This window comes from Haplochromis burtoni, unplaced genomic scaffold, assembly GCF_018398535.1.
Source record: "Haplochromis burtoni strain Fernald_Lab_line unplaced genomic scaffold, NCSU_Asbu1 Contig_49, whole genome shotgun sequence".
In the NCBI taxonomy this organism is placed as follows: Eukaryota; Metazoa; Chordata; class Actinopteri; order Cichliformes; family Cichlidae; genus Haplochromis; species Haplochromis burtoni.
In genome coordinates this window covers 2,336,079-2,358,137 of record NW_024582410.1, presented here as the reverse complement: position 1 = coordinate 2,358,137, position 22,059 = coordinate 2,336,079, and the positions used below count along the sequence as shown (strand labels likewise).

General features: G+C 39.3%; 1 protein-coding gene across 9 annotated transcripts in view; it reads right to left on the bottom strand.

Annotated features, from left to right (window-relative positions):
- The window catches only part of ppp1r12a (protein phosphatase 1, regulatory subunit 12A), a 58,558-nt gene that overhangs the window by 28,733 nt on the left and 7,766 nt on the right, over positions 1-22,059 (bottom strand). For all 9 annotated transcript variants that reach the window (XM_014333945.2, XM_014333942.2, XM_042220502.1 and 6 more), the window contains exons 2-3: positions 3,928-4,058; positions 1,138-1,256 (exon numbers count right to left, since the gene is read on the bottom strand). In XM_014333945.2, coding sequence (XP_014189431.1) covers positions 1,138-1,256; positions 3,928-4,058 — 250 coding nt within the window. The remainder of the gene's footprint in view (positions 1-1,137; positions 1,257-3,927; positions 4,059-22,059) is intronic.

Here is a 22,059-nt window from a genome sequence, read left to right as displayed (position 1 = left end):
TATGCTAAACCTTCCTTTAATAACTTTAAAGGTTAGTCCTTTCTAAGTTGGATCAAGCACCACCTTTAGTAAAATATAAAAATACATAATATTCATGCACCTTAACCACAATGTGTACCTAAGAGAACAGCAAGCTAGCCAGGCTTTATTAGTGAAGCCGAGGAGCACCCCCCTCTGGCCTCAGGCCAGTTAGCACGTCTGTGCATGGCCCCTCACCACAGGGAAGGGCCTTTCATCAAGAGCGCCCCGACCAAAAATAGTAACACCTGACGTTTTGCTTTTGAATCATCACGAGTGCTCATAACACAAGTGGATCACAATTCTATATTATGTAAGTTTTTCAGTCAAACAGGCAAGTGGAAAACAGCGGGCGACTGACACCCAGTGAGAATTCAGATCCTATTTGAAAACATACTCATACATGCATGAATACAAATGGGGCCCCTGGCTGCTATGTTACCTTCAGCATGTCACATGATTAAGTTGGAACAAACAACAGTGCTCAAATATGAGGCACTTACAGTGTGCAGACACTAAACTACAGCAACCAAAAGCTCAACACCCATCTGTCTCCATTTCTTTCTTTCTTTCACATTTGGGTCCTGCGCTGCACCATCAATCACTACAATCGCGGAAACACTACAAACTGTTGGCTGATTTATTTGTCATGGCTGGAGACTGGAGGTGCAGGTATTCTGGTGGAGTTTTCACCTGGAGACAAAACTCATCTGTGTAAAGTCTGCCACAAATTTTGATGGACATTATTATTAACAAACCATATGTTGACTTTGCTTAAAAACAGTGGTGAAAGGAGGTGCAATGCCTTGTCCTCTAACCCAAAAGATTGACTACAGAGTTGTCCAGGCCTTATCAAGTGGCCTGCTAAGGGCTAAATTAATCTCTATAGCTCTGTGCCAGATAATTAATATTTGCCAAGAGACACTAAAAGCAGATTATCCAGTTTTGGTTGTTTGCTTTTGTTTTATTTACGTGGGGTGTGGGATAGTAAGATTAGAGCTACTGTAGACCGAAAACAAAAGGACTTATTGTAAACCTATATAAAAAGGGTTCACTTCTGCATAAATAATATTACTACAAACTAGGAGAGCAAAGTTCAACATTACTGTAATACTGTACCTTGCCGGTTGATCTCATTCTGCAGGAGCTCCTCCATTGCCTCCTCTTCGGCAATGTCCAGAGGCGTCTCGCCCTCACTGTTTACAACTCCTACACTGGCACCCTGGCTGATGAGATACCTACAAAACAAAACATCACAAAAACAAACAAAAAAAACACCACAAAAAGAGTTAAACTAGTGGCAACAGAATATTTTTCAGAGCAATCTTTAAACTGCAAGTATCAGCTGTATTAAAGGTTGCGGTCAACTTTAGCTCTCAAGGGTTTGAAAATAGGCTAAAGGCAAAAGTGCCCTCCTCGAACAAATGAGTAAACTGTTCAAAATGAGACGTGCAATGTTTTTCTTGGTTCTGTGCCAACATTAGCCAATAGCTACACCACAACCTGTGTCTCCAGTTTAGACAGTCATGACCTTCACATCATGGTGTGTTTAAACTGTATTGGGTCCTCTTCCGGCTATGTAAACACTGAACATACCACACCTAAGAAGCTAAGAAAGTAGTGATGGCGAGGAGTGGCAAAACCCCAGTCCATGTGTAGTAACAATTAAATCTGCAAAATAACTGGTCAATGATGACGAAGCATTTCCATTCTGAGAAGGCAGTTCTTCACCAGGAGCAACGGATCTGCTGGAAGACACCTCGACAAGATTCCCAGTTGGAGATGCACTGAAGCATCCCCACAGTATAATACTGCCACCATCATTTTTCACTGATGGGACTGTGTTCTTTGGGCCGTACGCCTCCCTCTTCTTTCTCCCAACATAAGCAGCATCTCTGAGCTCTAGTATCATCTCAAAGGACACGCTTCAAGCAGATATGTTTCTCCAGGAAGATCAAGGTTTGGGCCATGAAACCTTCTATAAAGAACACAATTTAACACTGCATTCATGTCTACTTTGTTACATTTTAAATACTACTCTCAATAGTCACTCAAAATATGTTAACCAGTCTACATCTTGAGTTCAGCTGCCTCAAATTAAAACTGTGGCACAATTCAAGGCCTTCTCATTAGACTTTAAACACGCACAATCCAATTCCCACCCCCCTGAAATAGCAACTACTGACTTACTACACAGTTACATTTCAAGGTTTTTATCTCTTTTTGATTGCACTTTCTATTCTGCCTATTTTAGGTTGGCTTTACTAGTTTTCCTGGCTTTGCGGTCTGGAGCTTTTGAACCAAGCCTACAATTAGAAGGCTGTGGTCACTTCTAGGGACAGATCCAGCCCCGCTTTGCAGTTCCCGCTGTTGTCAATGAAGATCCTGGGATTAAAATGGGTCTACTGAGAGCTCACCGCCCACATCAGGTTGTCGAGTTTCTCTCCGTGACATGATGTCTCCATTAGTCACCAGTATGAGGATCGGCACTTGACCTTTTGCTTCAAAATGCGACAACAGAAAGCTTCTTGTTTTCTGTGCTGATGTCAAGTTCAGGCCAGCTGAATGCAGATTTTGCTGCTCTGAGAAGACCATTTGGGCAGTTCAGTTAAATGGCTAATGTAAGATGTTTTTCCTCTGATGGCTATTTGCAAACTTTGGGAAAACACCAGCAGTGAGGAATACATTCTTAGCCAGGTTCCTGTAATGTAACACAAATAAAGCAGGTCATAGCACTCTCTCAATAAGCTGAACAATGAGCACGACTGAGCTCCATCAGCCCCCTTTAGCTAGTTTAAATATCCTATGATAACATCTCTGCCCTATGAGCAGTCTTCTCAGTTGAAAAAAAAAACAAAAAAAACACTATGAGCAAGAAAATGCTTGAGTGAAACTTCAGAGCTTGATTCCAGATACAGCAGGTGACCCTGATCTCTCCATATTTGATTACATCACAGATGTACACTCATAACAATGTGCAAGTTATCAGATGGGCTGCCGCTGCTGTCCAAATGTGATGAGAATTGTTGTACAGGCTATGATTGGTTCTTGGCATTTTGATTCTGGCACACCTTATGAAATGGCATCATGGGTCAACAACCCCCCAAGGAGATTTTAACCAGAGCCAAAAATAATAATAATAATAATAATAATAATAATAATAAAAAAAAAAAAATAAATATAAATAAATTACAATCATTGTAATAAAGATGATTTTATTTTTGGTTCACTTTAGAGGTTTCAGTCAAACACATCTGACATGCAATGTGCTTATGGGTGTATTCAACCCCTGAGTGAGGAAAACCCCTGAATCTGTACAGCAAATGATACCCTTTGTCTGCAGGTGCAGCTCAGATAAAGAAAACTCTCCATCAGCTTAAAGGACTGCCAAATAATAGTCAACACAGTGTCAGATATAACAACAGAAAGGCACACATGCAATGTTAAGTGAACCCATTTTGAGTTTCCTTAACGTCTGTCACATATACACTCTGGGACAATATTTGATGCTCATATTAAACCTTGTCACAGTTTCCAGTAACGAGATGAGGATGTGCACAAGTATATCATGCAAACTAAAAGCTCTGGTTTCAGACTGCTCTAAACACTGTCAGGGAATTTTTTTGCTCTTGGTGTTAACGTAATCAGATATCACTTATATTATCTCATGCTGTATCCAGCTGTACAGAGACGATGCAGGATAAGAAAACTGCTAGGCCAGCCCTAAAGTCACTTTGTGCCTCACAGTCCAGAAATGTTAACGAAAACTTTGCACAAAAAGGTTCAGGGAGGAGTTTTGCAGTTACAAAATATCCGCAGCACAAAACAAAACAGGAAGTGAGGATGAGTCGGCAGAAATCAAACCTGATGAAATAGATACTAGCGCCAAAAGGGCCTCTTGATACTCACTCTGCTATGTCTAGGTATCCACAGGAAGCTGCAGCGTGGAGTGGGATCCAGCCCTCGTTATCAGGCTGGTTGATGCAGGCTCCATGCTCCACCAGGAAAGTCACCATGTCGACATTGTCATCTATGCATGCCTGAGACAGGGGAGAAAACGAGTAAGGCCACAACTTCTTGACTGTGTTGAACTAAGTGCACTTGGGTACATGCACACATGCTTGAGTGCTTATGTCAGTGGGGTGGCCTGTGCTCTAGTTGCATCGCTCATGGAAAGGGCATTACACCCCCGATTGGTTGCCATGTGCATTGCTGGGAGATTTTGGCAGCTGAAGCATTCTCAAAACATTCGCACATAGCAGGGGTGCTAGAAATACCACATAGCATAGTACTGCTGACAGAGGCACTGGGGTGCTGTGCATACATTTGCTGCTACTTTATCCTGAGAGTTATATAGTGTAGAAACGCAAAACCTGAAAAAAGGTTAGCTGTGCTATACATCTTCAAGTACAGAGCTGTCAAAAAAAAAATAAAAAATAAAAAATTGGATTTTGAATGCATAAACTATTTAATTATTATTTGCAGTAATAATACAGAGACACCAGCTGTGCTTTGTTGCTCTAAACCTCAACGTGACAAACTGCAGTGCCCACATATTCCCACCTCCTCCCACTTACAGTGCTATCACCACCTTCATCTCAGTCTTGTTTTTATGACAAATAAACAGGGCCTTGAGAAATAAATAAATAAAAAGGCATTCATTTAATTTTTTGAAAGCCCTGTTTTTGCAGCGTCTAAAGTTAGAAAGTTTAGTATTGTGACAAATCAGTAAGTCTCAGTAATTGAAACCACAAAAACTACACATGCACAAACACAAAGTACATTCTCTTCATACTAAGAAGATGAAGAATTCTTCAAATCAACATCTGTGTGGAAAGAAAATTTAATGCCTCTAATTGCCAGCACTCAATCCAATCATTAGGGTTTTGCCATTCTTTAGTGCTGGTGACAGACAGGATGCCTGTTTCTTGTTTACAGACAGGAGGGAGGATGTCCTTAACGGGTATGCAAGTTGGGGTGAGGGGAAATTGGAGAACCCAACAAGTAAAACCAGAAGGATTTCACATTAAAAGAACTCTGTTCCGCTCAGAGGCCGAGCTTAGAACAGACTTTCTAGGCTGGGTGAAGATACCAGAGGGAGACTGTGCACAAACCCATCCTAAATATAGTTTGACTCTGAACATCAAAAGACCACAAACACTCCAAATGAAGCATATTACTGTGCAGCACACAAGGAGACCACCCACTAAAATAGGAGGACAAAGAACATATTACAGAGTGTCCCTAAACAAGATCAGGAGCACAAAGACTGCTTTAGAATTTATATGAGCGGCTTTGCAGTTAGTGTTCATCATAGACCAGTATGATGCTTCTACAGCAGTGGTAATATTGAACCTCTCTCTGGAAGGCCCCACCAAACTAAACTACCCAAATGACACAATTAAAATGAAAGTAACACAGAGGAGATTAATTTAAGATCCTCTGACTCATGAAGTGGGAGGTGTAGTGACTTTGCTTAGATTATGAAGGCAAACTTGCACCATGATAGGAACAAATTTGCATTTTCTATTTGTTAGTCAAGTACTCATTTTATGTAGAAAAGGAAATTTACATTTCTGAAAGCCGAATTTCCTTTTCATTAGAAGGGAAACCACTGTTTAAGGCCTGCCAATTTTATTCTGCATCCATGATAGCTTTCACGAGTTTTCTAAGCAGTAAAATACTGCTCATTTTGTTTGTTTTCTTGTGAATTTCAGAACTCGCATTTGTTCACTGCCCTTCCAGGGCTGCATGCTAGAAGCATGAGTGTTTAAATCCACAACCACATGTAATTTTCATTATGCTAATGCATCTTCCTTGCTTCCTTCATTTTGCATCTCTTCCTTACATCTGAGATCCTTAAGAGCTGGAACTGAAAAACTCAAACTATTGCCTCCTTATTGCCCATTTACAGTAACATCAGTTACACACACATATTAAGTGAATTATTACTGTCGCTGTGTATATTCATTCAAGTTTCCCCTTTTCAAACTCATTTAAGTATGGTCCAAGCTCTACAAGGAGTTGTTTTTCTTTTTTTGCTCTCTCGACATGTTTAAGTACCAAAATAATATAGATTTTTTTAGGCCATAACCTAAATATTATAAATTCTGTACAATTCATTTATCAAAAGGCTGAGAGAGGAAAAAGAAGCTGTCGAAATCCAAATCAGGAAGTTAATAAAAGCAGAAGAAGAGTATAAAGTGCACTTTTCATTCAGTGCACACAAAGGGCCTGAGGTTAAATAATGTCTCACATCAAACATGAGGTGACATGTAAAGCAGGGGTCATAAATAAAGTCATGAAGTTGGGAGTGCAAAAAAGTAAAAATAAAAAAATGTAGCTGTAGATTTCCTAACAAAATGCTCAACTGTTAAATGATTGTAGTAAATACTTGAGATAAACACTTGAAATCCACAATTACCACTTGCGCAATATATTAAAGAAATATATATTTTAAAAAAAACAACAAAAAAAACAAAACCCAAAACCTCAAACTCATATTTGAACACAGTCAGGCCATCTCCTGTAGTTGCTATGGCAACAAAAATGTGGACAGGGGAAACAGACACATGAACACACGGCGTCCTCACGTTCAGGGCAAACCGCTATCTGGCTGGAATCCTTGTCCAAATTTGGGCCGTTTACAGCACCAGAGCTACAGAGTGCCTGCAGAGGCCTCCCTGAGCTTACTGACCGTGTGAATGAGCGTTTGTGTATGATGATGTCGTAGGGTTTAATGCCCCACCGAGTCCCTGAAGCTGCAAATGGACTTTGATTTAAAGAGATCAACAACAACCAAGGCTGCAACTCCCATCATTAGTACAACAGGTTTATTAGTTTGATGCCATCATCATGGGAGAATTATGTGCCCCTCTGTGTCAACACAAAGCACTGTGTGGTCCCTACGCAGGAGCTGCACTGGCAAAACTGATCAAAAAACATAAACATAAAAAAATAATTTAAAAAAATCAAAACCACATATACCATGTCCTGTTCATTTAAACGACATACTGCTTGTATAGGTAAATACATCTCAACATAAATATCCTTCATTTAGTTTAGGTTATACAGAATGGGTAATACCACAAATTGTTTTGTTATTCCAGGAAACAATTTACTCCCTAATAGACCAAAGCATGTGCAGTTTCTTTATTTTTAACAAACTAAGCTATAATCAATAAGGTAGCTAATGCATGCATTAAGGCTGATATGAAACAAAGTGTCCACTACACATACTGAGGCAAATGGTAAATGGATAGGTACACTTGATCCACTGACTTCCTTTGCCATAGCCACCACTAAAAAAAGGACTCAAAGAATTCACATCAGTAGTGCAACATCTATAATAAAAATTGTACAAATAATGCTACCAGTCAAAATTAACTTAACCGTAACAATTCCTTATTAACGTAAACATTAAATAGACCATTTTCCTTAACTAGTCTGAATGATGTCTGATATAAAGCATTGATGACACATGCTTTTACACAGCTACAGAGCCTCAAACTGGAGAAACACTGTCGAGTCATGACCCAAGGCACAAAAGCACACACAGGAGCTAGTGTTGACATTTAGAAAACAGACCAGTGGGGGAGGAGAGAAGACAATTAGGAATTAATTCCTCAACAAGCTTTACTCGAAGTAACAACATCTTAGCTGCACCTCTGTAAGTGACTCAGTCTTAACTTTTGTTTGGGTTTGTTCTCTCCCGAGAGAAGTAGCTGCAGCACCCAAAAAGTGAATACCTTTAACAGCAGTCAGCCCTTCTTTACTCATCCATAAAACGTGAGCTAAGCTAACCTCTGGCTGCACAAACTACTTCACTATCAAAAAATGTTTAAAAAAACAAAACAAAACAAAACAAAACAAAAAAAAAAAACCAACTGCTCGCAACTACTGATTGGTCTGTATTACCTAAAGTTATTGAAATTTACGCATTTTACTGTTTTATTGACCCTATTAAAAGATATTAAGTAAAAGTAAATTAAACCCTGCTTTAAAAAAATGAAAAGAAAAATAAGATTAGAAAAAGGATAAGCATTTCTATCAAAATCTTGTGATCTTACTTTTGGGGAAGGCAGAAAACCTGAGAGTGTCACAGTTTTGTATATGCACGCAATAATACTAATCAGCACAGACAGAAAGCAAATAGACGCTGCTCCCATATTTTTCCCCTATAAGGAGGACCAGCTGTAATTTGTCACTTCCAATCACAGTCCTTGCTGTGGCCATTTTGCTCTGCATATCCTCCAGAGATTCATAAAGGAGTCTATTGCTTTGCAGGATTGGAAATAAAGATAAGTGGTCCTTACAGACAGCTGACTGAGTGTTCCTGCATTCCTCAACTAGAGCAAGCCAGGAAGTAAAGTCAGCTGTCCAATAGACTGTACTTCAAATTGAAGTAGCCAATCAAGTTTTTCTTCCACATGCAAAACACCACGAGTGATAACAGACATGTAAAGCACAGACAACTGCTAGTCTCCTTTTATTAATCTGACATTTTAATCTGTATTGCAAAAAATAAACCACCCAATATAGATTAGTGCTTTTCATTTCCTTGCTCACAGCTGCAAAATGTGCATGTACTTGGCGGCCATCTTTACAGCTTTCTGCTGCTCATCTGAAAACTGTCCCCCATACTTTCATCTAAATCCTCTCCCCTCAGTCATCCCCCACACTTATTATCTCTTCAAAGTCTTTGTCCAAGAATGGAAACAAGCCCCTTAAGGTGAATGCACTGGTGGCTGCGACCTCCCTCTTCAGTGCGTCACCATCCTTCCTTCACAGGCTCCCACCAGGAGCCCAACAAAGGTAATCCCTTAATAGCTGTAATTTTCTGTGGTTGACAGGTGCCATACTAACAGCCCGAATCAAAAGTATGCTAGAATAGGAGCCCCAAGAATGGGCTTAAATTAGTGGATATAAGAGTTTAATAAACTCGTAAGTCATTTTTTTAATTTTCTATTTGTAAGAAAATAGGATGTTGCACCAGTGCTAGGCTCATCTTTGACCCAGGCCTATTAAATTATACTAGATAATGCTGCTATGCATGTACTACCAAAGTGCAGCCACTTTGCATTTTAGTTTTCTGCATTGTCTGGCATCAAAACTGAAAATGAACTCATGCTGGACTTAAGAGCTGATAAAGCTCAACTAACAGTTACCGTCATTGAATCACAGGAAATAGGGTAGAGATATCAGCCATGTGCCAATCAACAGACCATTTACACTGTATAGTAGTACCGCAGAGACCATCACAATTGAGCTGTAGTTACATTCGCGGTCCATGGCAAGGCATAGTGTGGGGTACAGCACTATTCTAGAGTTGGTTTATAGTGCATTAAAACTACAACCAAGTGCAAAGTACAAGTTGCACTGTTCTATATACAGTATATAGTACATGAACCTTAAGTTAGTCTTCAAATGGATTTAGAGTAATTATAGCCAAGTATAATGAATAATTGCTGGTTATTTCTTAACAGGCTAACAGTTAAGTTCAGGTATGTTCTGTTATTTTTTATTTTTTTTAAATCATTAGTTGGAAGTAAAAGATCAGTTAGAAAGAAAAAAAAAAAAAAAACATTCCCAAGTTGGTAATCTAAAACTGGACATTTTCATATGAAAGGCCTCAGATTTATTACAGCATCTTCAAATAAGAAGATACCCATGTGCTCTCTCATTTTAATCTACGTCACCATTCAGGAACTATGCAAAGAGGAAAGCAATGGTACCATTTCCCCTTTGATCCGAAAGCTCTGTTCTGCTTTACGACAGTCATTCAGATATACAAAGTGGAACAGGTTAAATTCATTGGTTTCTGTTTTGCATCATGCAGAAATGCAGGGCTACAGAGTGCAATTTCAAACAAACTTAATTACTGAAATCATTTTATCATCTCCAATCTTAATGACGCTAAAAGAACCCACACCCAAGGGAAAGAAAAGGAGGAATGAGACAAGTACCATGACATCCTCGTCTAGCACATCATAGAATCTAAAGGCCTATTCATGCACCTTTGGTTATAATGCTGATGTAAGGGAGATGGCATACTCCGGCTGAGCTTAATCCTGTTTATACAATTCAATCAGCCCCCGAGCAACATATAGGTGCTGTAGTGTGCTTTCAGACATGGAGTGACTCACTCTGAAGCAGACACGTAGCCAATTAAACCTGTTTGGCCAGTGTGAGGAGAAGAGAAAAGAAGGCCTTGTGAAGTCTGAAGTTATTGGATAGGCAGGTAAAATAAAGGTGTGCTGAAGCATAAAAAGAAAGGTGGTAAAAAACCAAAAACATTTTAGCTAAAACAATGTGAATTATGTTCTCCAATTAATCCTTGAAGTAAATGAAATCCTAGATTGACCTTTGAGACAAAGTCATAACTCACTGAAGGCTGAGCTGCCATACGTCATTAAACATATGATTCATCCCGTCAGGGCTGAGTTCTTGCTTCTCTTTAAGACTAAAAAGGTTCTCCGTAAGAGAACATGACACTTCTGGGAAGGAAAAACAAATATATGTACACACATACACATACATCAAGAACTAATCAATGGATGCAGGATGCTCCATTTGACTGGTCATTAATGTACATTATGTGGCTAGCTTCTGAAAACAGTTCTGTTAATCCATTAGGTTTTGTGGGATGTGGCTCAGCAAGAACTCTCAGTGAAATGTCGAAGAGAGTGCAGTTCTCCAAGAAAACCCTGCTGCAATTTTAAAATAATCAGAAACAACGAACGAGTTTGACAATCATCCATGCTCCTTTCATATTTCTGTGGTGGTGACCAGGGGTTTTTCCTGGCTCAGAATAGACCTGCCTTTGCAGTATGCATCTTTTCCACATACTGCAAAGGCAAAGAGTGTGCTATACAATTTTTTTTTAAAAACCCTATCAATTTTTCTGTGATTTCTCACCATTTGACAGAAACATTCCAATTATACTACAGTAAATAAAGCTATTCATAGTAATTTATACACCGGCACATGTACATATTGTTGAAATGCACAGTGCTATAATGGTTTTTAAGGCCAGTGCAAACCTATTTTAACCCATCAGTCATAACAGACGGCTTGACATCTAATTTGTTCTAAATCACAAGATACCTGTGTTATATGCCTGCATTTGCCACTTCAAGAGTAGCTGCCAATGAATTCCATGGACACAACTTAAGCAGCACAATGTGCATGTCTCTCCTTTCCATATTTATAAATTACCGCACCATGGAGGGCTTTTTAAAAGTACAGTTGTGAGATTAAATTACCAAACCATTCCGAGCCAGCAGAGATAAATATGGAGCAGATCAGGACAGAGACAACAATACTGCGTGTGTCAGCCTAATCCTGAGATAATATGGAGGAATCAAACCATACTCTGTACAAGTGCTGCATACAAGATGGGGAAAGCCAAAAATGCACCCATGACGTGCATTGAAGAAAGGAGGCCGGTGTGTTGCCATGACAAAAAAGCCAAAGAGAGAACGTAGGTTCAGGCCTTGCCGGGCTTTTGTAAGAAACATAAATAAATAGAGAAAAGACTTCATTTTAAAGCACGCGGGGGGTTAGTTGGATAACCCTTCAAGGCAGCACTTGCAGCAAACCGCTGAGAGAGACAACATCAAAAAACTAACGCTGAAAGGAGCATCTGTGGTGCCATTCTTCTTCTTTTTTAACCTCTTGCAGGCAGGACTTAACTGTTATTGAAGCAACTCTCAGGACCTTTTATGGTCAAGAAAAGCTTGTTGTGCAATTATGCCTTTGTTTTTACGACATTTAGTACTTCTTTTAACACGTTCAAATTTGTTGTATATTACAACAATTTATATTTTTACTTATAGTTATTTTAATTATAGTTATTTTAATTTTTTTTTAACTTCAACTATTTAAAGACATACTGTATTCAATTTTGAGATACATGTTCTTGCTTAAGCTATTCATTACGCATTTGTTGTGCTTAACTTGATTTTTAACTACGTAACAAAGGACTCCCAACACTCTGGGATGAACAACGCATATGTGCAGGTCCTACTGCCAATAATCGTGCTCGAAAGACTTGGTGTGGTGATATGAAGTCATTCACCCAGAACCCTATTGTGTTGTGCATGGATATTAAAGTTGGTCCTTGGTTTCTCTTTTTCAGGAGTTTCTGTGAAACTGACTAGTTTTCACTAGAAGCGTTGTTAGACCTGGCTTGGCAGGAGTACTTCAGTACAATCTGATGTTCTGCTGTAACGCTAATTGCTAACAATACAGTGACTCAGATAGAAATGCAGGGCTATGCACATCTGCGCACAGGAAAAAGGAAAAGCAAGAAAGCGGCAGGACTTAATTTCTTATTATCAGCAAGAAGAGAAAGGCTACTAAGATTTATTAAAAAAACAGACACACACACACACACACACACACACACACACACACACCTTGGTTTTTGTTGTGTAAGTATCTAAATTACAATTCCTGGCCAACGTGGAGTCAGAGGTCCTCTGGCCTGCCTGCTTTGCAATACAGTGGAGGAACCTGTGCAGATTAAACCTTTTGTACTCTTATGGTTTATTTCAAATGTGTCCACTGTCATTTTTTATTGATTGCAAACCTAAACTCATCATTTCCTTTCATGGATCACACATTTACATTTTTAATTAAATTCACCATCTGACAAGTTTCATAGTGACACTTTACAAGGAACAGTATACAGCCTGATACAGTGAAAAGGTACAGGGTATAACCACTGCTCGTCTATAAAAAGGGTAGGTCCATTATCCAGTGGGACATCTTACAGAGAGCTCCAAGCTCAATTTAGCAGCACTCCACATCAAGGGGACACTTCAAGACCCCTCCCCTTCTTGACTTCCTTTAGTAGCACCCTCAGATGAGCGACTCGAGCACCCTGCAGAAAGCTGCTGTTGTGCCTTCTGCACAATTTACTGCTTGGAGTGCCAGGGAAGTCACTGGCACAGACTACCAGGCTATTATGTTGGCAGTTATTCTATACTGAATGACAGTGTCAATGGTGCACACCCACGGTAGGACCTCTGACTGACAGTGATGTGTCTGTGTGTTAAGAAAAGCCATCAACTGGTAAGACAGATGACGTCTACAACAGGAGAACATGAAGAATTCAAATAACCATAATACCTATAGAGTATCATTTCAACTTGAGCAAACTGGCATATATACTTACAAACAAACAAACACCCCGCTGTGCATTTTTAAATCATAAGTTATAAATGGTTAGGAAACATTTTTATCAATTTCTCCTTTAACTTTTGATAGTTTTTCACAGAAAGTGGTCTATTAGTGCGGCAAGTGCAATGAATAATGTGACATAAACACATATGCTTCAACATTACATGCTTTGATTTTATTGTAATTGTCCACTTCCACACTAACAGACCTCAAAGACTTAGAGATATCTGGAAATACATGGGTTTTCAAATGTGAGCAACCACTTACCCAAATACTCTCTCCCAGGTACTGATTTGTGTGTTCAGTCGGTAGCTTTTAAAGGCAGGTTAAAAAACAACCAACCAACCAACCAACCAACCAAAAAAAACAAAAACAAAACAAACCCCCCCCCCCACACACACACAAGTACAGCATAAATATCTGGTGGAACAGATACCAAAATTCCTTTTTGCAAACAAATGATTGAAAATCATAGTTAAACACTTTTTGAATATCTGTCATGCTTAAAATAACAGTATGACAAATACAAAATTAACCCATTAAAAGAAAAGCATCCCTGTATAAAACACTAAAACTGCTCCACAGTTGATGCAACATTAGCCAGCATTTGAAATGTGTAGAAGTAATACAAAAATGTCATCAGCCATTTAACATATGTTGGTATCACCTAATCTCACAGTGCTTATGGACTGCTGCATGCAATGCACAGAATGCAAGTCCCAAATACTGCAAGTTTTCTTGCAGCACATCTGATTCACTTGTACTACTGACTATATAGTCCTGCCACATCTTTATAGATGAGTTACAGGGTGATAATTAAACACATTGGCAGTAGATGTTAATATGCAAACAATAACATTCACTTGGCATGACTGTACATTACTGCTTAGCTGTTTGGTTGCTTGTTATAGGAGTATTATCATGTAATTAGCACTTAAGGACATAATGTAAGGCCTCTATTACCTGATATCCACACTCAGTTAACATATGAAATAATGTTGCCATGAGCATAATTTGTAATTTAATATGAATACATATGACCCATGAAGGGATCATTTTACTATAATCAGACACTGATCTAGCCAATGCATATAAGGGAGAACTATTCCTTTATTTGCCGATGGCATTGTGTTTCACAACGCAACAGTGGCATATCTGTTTAGGAACAATGTCCAGATTGCTCAGGATAAGTCACACACCTTGCAGCCAGTTTTCATAGGGACTTTTCCCTATTTGCTTTTTCCCTGCTAATAAGAACTGCAACAGCAGTAAAACAGAAGATTATTACGCTGATGGTTGGGTAACTGTGTAAAAGGTTTAGTCCACAAAAGGCTTCAGTCACTCACTACACACTTTAAAAAACAAAAATACAAAATAAAATGAATCAGGTGAGAAAGAGCCCTGATAGCTTTCAAAATTTGTGTTAGTCATGGAAACAATAAAAGCTTAATAATATATAATTCCTGTCTTGATTAGGGAAAGATCAGCTTTCTCCTATATAAAGCAACACTATGTACAGTAAAGTGGCTTCAGCTGGAGCTCAAAGCTGGCCTTCCTTCCTTTACTCCTCTCCCTCCCCCTTGAACAGCACAACTTCTCTCTGCTACCACCTAGCCAGTACGCAGCAAGGCCCTGGACTAACATACCAGTGGAGAAATTCCCAGATAAGTAATACTCCTAGCCTTGAGGGTTCAGGCATCAGCACTCTGGCCACTCCTCATGGGCTACGTCACCGGCTCAGAGGCACACATCCACTTCCACAAAAGGAATTCCTTCTTACCGCCTGCATGTAAGTATGAGAGCCCCATGTGTCTGCATTTGCATGTGTGAGAGAAAGAGAGAGTGAGAGAGTAACATGCATCAACCCAGACAAAGAGTTGGGATGAATATTAAAAATTAAATACACCGGAGAGCAAAGAAAGATTATATGCATTTTTAGGGAAAATTGGAGTAGGACATTTTATTTAATACAGCGGTATACATGTGAAAGTGTGTGTTTATGTCAGTGTGTATTTACGTCTGAGACAAAGAGATTTCAGCTCCTGTGCTATTGACAGGGTTCAGGAGGCCAGAGAGTTCAAGGGGGAGGGATGAAGCACCGCAGGGCGACCAGCTGGGTCCCTACACTACATGAGCTCTGTCGGGAGCTGTAACTACACACGCACACACACGCACACACGCACGCACACACGCACACACGCCTTCAGTGCTCTAACTGCTGCTGCTACTGAGGACAACCATATATGGCCCCAGGATTCCCATGGAAAGAGACCAGGATTGTGGAAGAGGGGGAAAAATGCCTGCAAGATTCTAACTGTATGCATCGCCTGGGCTTTTGCTCAGAAGCTTCAACAATAGCCTCACTTGAGAGCCAAGTTTGTTTCCATGTCAGGGGTCTAAAGGCGAGAGCGGGCAACGGGAGAGGAGAGGTAGAGGTCAGATAGCCATGGAGAGATGCGACCTCTGTTGACATTTCCATATAATAGAGCCCTTATGTAGATGCTTCTCTACAGACTGCTCAGTTGACTGAAGAGGCACTGAACCACATTACCATCCTTCCATGTAACAGTCCTTTGTCATCCTTCACACCAACAAGCTCCAAACCTAAGAGGTTAAATGGAAAGGGTACATCTGCCTGGTATGCATCTAATCTACTTGTATAAATATGGCTCACCAGAGTAGCAATAAAAAGAAAATAGCTACTACACAATCCCACATAGCAAGGCTAAATCTATAGTGGAGTGGCTCAAAATGAGCTAAATATTATGTGGGTAGTTTAATTTTTGATTATTGAAGATACAAAAAAGGTGAACTGAGGTACACAAGAAAACTTTCATAAAGGGGCAAAGCCCTTCTAGAAGCAACTCTTGCACCCCAGTAATCACCTTGAAAAGAGATCCAGGCAGTTATTTTGAAGGCCATTTTAAAATGAATCGGTAATTCAATGATAACTCGCATAATAAGTACACGTATAGTCTCTCCAATGAAATCTGATTTAAAAACTGCTTGAAAGGTTTTGGCAAGCACCCTTACAAAAAAGGTCTTACAGGGATCACAAACAGCATTTCTGCTTATCCCACAGGAGCACTGAGCAAAAGTCATGCTAGTCACATTATGGATACAAGCCAGGAAATTAAATTTAAAAAAAAAAAAATCCACCTATCTTTTTATGACAATGAATAGAGAGAAACATCCACCACTGCAAAGCTGAAACTCCAGGAAACCTCTACTATGCACATGCACAGTGCAACAGTGGCTAATGTGTTTCCCTGTTGGCTCTACTAAGACATGGATTTCTACTGAAGATTCTTTCAGTGCATTCTCCTTATATAATCTCTGCTCAAGTGAGTCCCAAATTACAAACTGATACACAGATCCAACAAAGCCCTCAGTCATCTAGGAAACCATTTGAGAACCTGTTTTAAGGGAAATTGTGAACCACGATGGTGCATGTAGCAGCGTACATGTCCGCACATATGTCTGTTATGGGCTGGTGTCAGTGATAAAAGCACAGGGAGTGGAAGGAGCAAGCTCACTAGCGGCGCCTCAAAGAGGAAATGAGAAAAATAAACAGCCACTTCCTGTTCCTCTCTGGCCTGAAATCTCCAACACCCAGATCCCTCTGACCATCACCACCTCTAAGAGAACGGATGCATCCATTTTTACTCTCTTTCAAACACAAAAAGATCAACAGGACAGGAATGCTAATTTTAATTTAAATGTCGCCATATTAATGATTAATAGTTAGAAGTTTTCTTAAACATGCATCCCATGCAGCTGATAAACGTGTGACAACACTACACACTGTCACTAAATACAGAAAACATTCATCACGCAACATGTGAGCATTTAAAATAACTGCTTAGGTCTTTACCATCAAAATAAAAGGCAATACATTTTTTCAAAGGAATATGATCTCTTAAAAAGACCCAGGATCTTTATACAGAGGATCATGAAATTATTGGCTCGTAGTGCCAAAATGTAATAAATTGTTGGTTCCCTATACAGCAGCTTGAGTGGTTTTGGGTCATTAATTATTAATTTTACAGTCTATTAACATCACAGCTTGATTGGACTTAGTGACCTCACATTTATGCTCCATAAAACAAGGAAATAAAATTGAATTCGAAGGCACTAATTAAGTTTTACCTAATCTTATTTTATAATCAGGCTTTTTGTTAAGCTAGCATGACTTTTGTGACTTCAACGTATCACCCTCACTTGCATCACCATCAACTGAAATTGATTTTAAACAAATACTTTAATAAAAGGAGTTTAAAACAAAAGGGAGAGATTACATTTCATCCTGCTACACGTTTACCAACATTTAGTATTTTGCATCAGTAAAAGTCAATTCATTTTTCTTTACCAGGCACACTATTAATTCTTGTTTTCAGGGGGACAAAACAAGAACACGAAAGAAATATGCCAAAACAAAGCATGAGCTCTGAGCATACACAGGGGCTATACTCGTATCTTGAATCACTTAAATTACTAGCCAAAGCACTTAGACTCTCAAGGTCCAGGCCCATTTACTGTCACTGACATTTAGCTGCAGGGAAAATATGGCCTGCATGGGCTGATTCACAAGAACACAGCAAACAGCAGGTTCAGTCAATCTCATGGCCACATGGATCAGCATTAACAAGAAAAATCAATGCCACTCAAGTATAAAGGAGTACAGTTACACTTAATGGATATATTCTCCAAGTTTAATTTCTGATAACCTATTTCTAAGGTCCAGTGAGTTCCAGAGTTTAAGATGAGTGAAAACGCAAAAGAGGGAAAAAAAAAAGTTTTGTGATCAGTGTTATGATTAAAGGAGCTCTTGAGCCCGTCCGCAGGTTCTTAAGTTTGAGAATAGCCGTCTTATTAAAAAGCATCCAGAATTTAGCACAATGGAGTTGGAGTCTTAATGGAGTTACATTTAAGACTGTCAGTTCAACTTTGTGTGTTGTCAATTTTTGAATCCATTAAAACACATTCATCAATAATCATATTGTATATTTAATGCAGGTGAACTAACGCACATATAGCACTGAAGTTACATGATGAGCGTGGGTTCATGTCCACACACACACCTGTGCAGGATGTAGTCATTTCTCCAATGGAGTGGTTATATGCCAGCTGACACAGCAGACACGCAACTCTTTACAACTAAGGCAAAAGCACGCCTATTAGTTCGGCTATAACCTGTCTTACTTCCCAACATGTTTGTTTACACCTTCCAATCAGAAAACAGGGAGGTTGCTGCTTTCTCGATGCTAAACAGCTGCTGTCATACATCAATAAAATATGAATCAGTTACAACTAGTAGCATTTCTGGTGCAGACAAGTGAAGGCAGCAACTTTGACTATTTAGTGGGCATGAAATAGGTTTTTATGTAATACCTGAAAACAACAATGAGTAATAATTGTGCCAAATAAAAGAACAAGGGTGACATGTCAAAGTCAGGTGATGTCTAATGGGCCAATGGCCGCTTTCCCTTTGTTAGCTGAAGATGCAGCCATTTTGAGACTAAATGGAAAGAATGTAACCTCACCCTTACAGACAACAAATGGACATGCAGCCTCTGCCTTAATTGTACTCGCTGTTCTGTAAGACAATGAGGAATTCATAGTGTCTGAGTCCAGGTGTTTTCACTTCAAAAACAGCTCATAAAAAACAATCAGCATGAGATGTGTGCCTGCCGCCAAGCAAACAACAGCGGGATCACTCCAAGACCACCTGGCTTAAGTAGAAAACGAGCACTATATGCCACAGGGTGGGAACAAAAATAAATAAATAAATAAAAAATAAAAAAAAACCACCACAAGCTGAAGTCATCTCAAAAACATTTCACAGCAGCTAAATACTATACACAGTTTGAAAAAGTGGGGGCAGACAGAAAAGCAAGTGGCGGTCATTAATCTGTTAAAGCACCTGACGAAATCCTTTACCAGTTCTGCAGTCGAGCTTGCATTTTATTTATCATCAACCTCTCAAACGTTTTCATGATACAGTGAAGGAGATGTGGTCTAATTTTAAGGGTGCTAAATAACCATCAAAGAAAGTGCAACACTGACCTCATCAAAACACTTAGAAAAAGCAGGCTGGTAAAAATAGCAGCCTCTGGTTTGAGATCAGCGTCTCATTTTCCTACATTGTTATAGAGCAGTGCTGCCAGCTTTCAGCAATGCAATAATTACAACTGGCTAAAAACTTATGTGTGACATAAGACATTTTGTTTGACACGAAATGCACTTTTGGGCAAGGTCGAAGCAGCAATCCTCAAACATGGCAGCAGGTTTACTCTGCTGAGGAATTCGATCCAGCTGAGTTACGACCCCAGGTGAACCAGTTGCAACCTGCAGCGATGCTCAACGAAACCACTTCAGCATAGTCTCTCCGTTTCAGGTCATATGGCGGGGAGGTCTCTGGCATCTCATCCCAGCAGTGTCAGAGCCGCACACGCATACAAAAAAAATAAATAAATAAATAAATCATCTGCCCTACAGTTCTTATAAAGGGCAAACAGTTTCATGCAAACCCAGTGAGGTAATGCCTTATTAGATTTTCATTTAGGTTACAATGTTGGTCTTTAACGATCATGAAAACAAGATAACCAGGATAAAACTTACTTTTTAGCCTTCATTTTTGCTACAAAGCTCTCATTTTGTCTTGTGTTTTAAAGAAAGCACACCTCTTCTCTTTACAACGAGATGCTTCGCCACTGTACTGAAAGTCCAAATGGAAAGATCGTCAAGAAGATCAATCCATCCGTGGTCAAGAAAATCCATGTGGAAATAAAAGTCATAAAAGCTTTCCATACATGAACCTGTGGAAGGATCATTAACAGTTGCTGGCAGCTGCTTTTCATCTCCTAGAGTCACCGGTTGTCTTTGCAAGTGAGCTTTATGGTAAAAAGCACCAGCTAGTCTGGGCCCAACTCCCTACTTGACAACCCCCCTGCCTCCCTCCATTACCCCCTTATTTATCCCCTGCAAAAAGACAAGACAAGTTTAACAAATGCATAAAGATTGACAACAGTTTTTGCCATACTCGAGCAACCCTACATGACCAATTACAATTAAACATATACACTGACCTGATATATTTACTAACTACAAATGCTTTTCATGTCAATTCATGGCATTTAGTTTTAAGCCAGACATGTTATCTCAATACAGTGTACATGGAAGTATCATAGACGTGTCACAATCGGCAGATGACCTGGCGTGTTGCAAAGTGTTGGCGCGCAAACACCACAGGGACTTCCTGCTGATGATTATGGGGTTGGTAAAAAAGCTGAATGAAACAGCAAGGAGGGCCAGCTTGACAAGGAGAGACCTGCCAATTATACGCAAGTAAAATATGTTGCGGGACTCCAATATACACTCAGTAATCAAGTAGGCTCTCGTTACAATGGTGCTGCAGTGATTCATTCCAGACTGGAATTCAGCTTTATACTTGCAGTTCTATGTCAAAGGTTAAATTTAGATTTATCTCACTCGCGAACATACAGTGTTATGAAGCGCTGGTTCCTGCTGTGTAAAGTTCAACACCTTTCATTGTAGTCAGGCACCACACTAATTCTTGTCAGCTCTTTGACTCAAAGGGTGGCTACAGTTTACTCTCACGGTCCCCGTTTTGCTTTACGAAGTTAATAACTTCATGAGGAAATTATATTTCGTCGGCTTTCTAAGACTGCAATGCTGTCAGAGAAGACAATCATTTATCAAATTTACGAAAAATGGCAATCAGAGGCTAAATAAGAATATACAGTCTTTCATGTGGTCTGTACAGTTTCCTTGTTTGATTTTAGACCATGTTCTGAAATATTAAACAGCGATGTATAATTAGAAATTATACACAAATATAACTCTTATAGTGAGCAGCAATTAGGGATGAAAATTAGGAACAACAAGACGCAGTCAAACATTCAAAAACGACAGTCTGAAGACTGTTTGGGCTGAACAAAGAACAATAAAAAAAACTAGACTGTCTACATTCATGTCCATGAATTATTAAATTAATGTATTCAGCATTATGTTAGAAATGCATGAGTGATTATGCAGCTCCAGTAAGTCTGCCCTGAAACCATAACAAAGAACGTCAAAGCCCTGTGCAAGCTTTTACAAGAAAAGTGACCTGAAAGCAGACTTGTAAAGTGGGCTGCAACTGCTGGGTAGGAAGAACCTGTTTCAGCCTAAATACTGTGGCGTGCGTGTGTACACGTACACACGTACACACACACACACACACACACACACATTAAGCTAACATTCTAGAAAGGGGTTTATTTATGATATTCTCATTCCCCCAGTAACTCTTTAGCTAGAACTAGTTTTGTGAATGAGTTTAAGCAAACAAGCATCCCCTATACACATCAAAGTCCCTTTGTGCCATGTATTGTTACGTGTTACACGCAAAGTTTGCACTCACAAGATCCTGCTTCCTGTATATCCCAAGGCCATCTGTCGTACACAACAAATTAATGAATTAAATATCAAACAGTTGGACTTTAAAGTAATTTTGATTGTTGTCTTTAATATTCAAATCACACTGAAGGCTAAGTTTTTAACCAGTCAAGAAATAATAATAATAATAATAATAATAATAATAATAATAATACACTAAAGCTACCTAACAGCAAACGATATCCCTAGCACTCAAAAGGACCCCAATTGTGTTGCTTTTGATGGTCAGGTATATGTCAATGCATTTAAAATCGCTTCACATACTGTACCAAATCTTAACACACTTCTACTTAAAATTACATGCAAAGGTTTTGCTTTGTCATCTGTGCTTATTTTTCTAACGCTTTTAGACAACATGCTATAAAGCCCCTCCAAAACCTCACAATATGCTGAAGT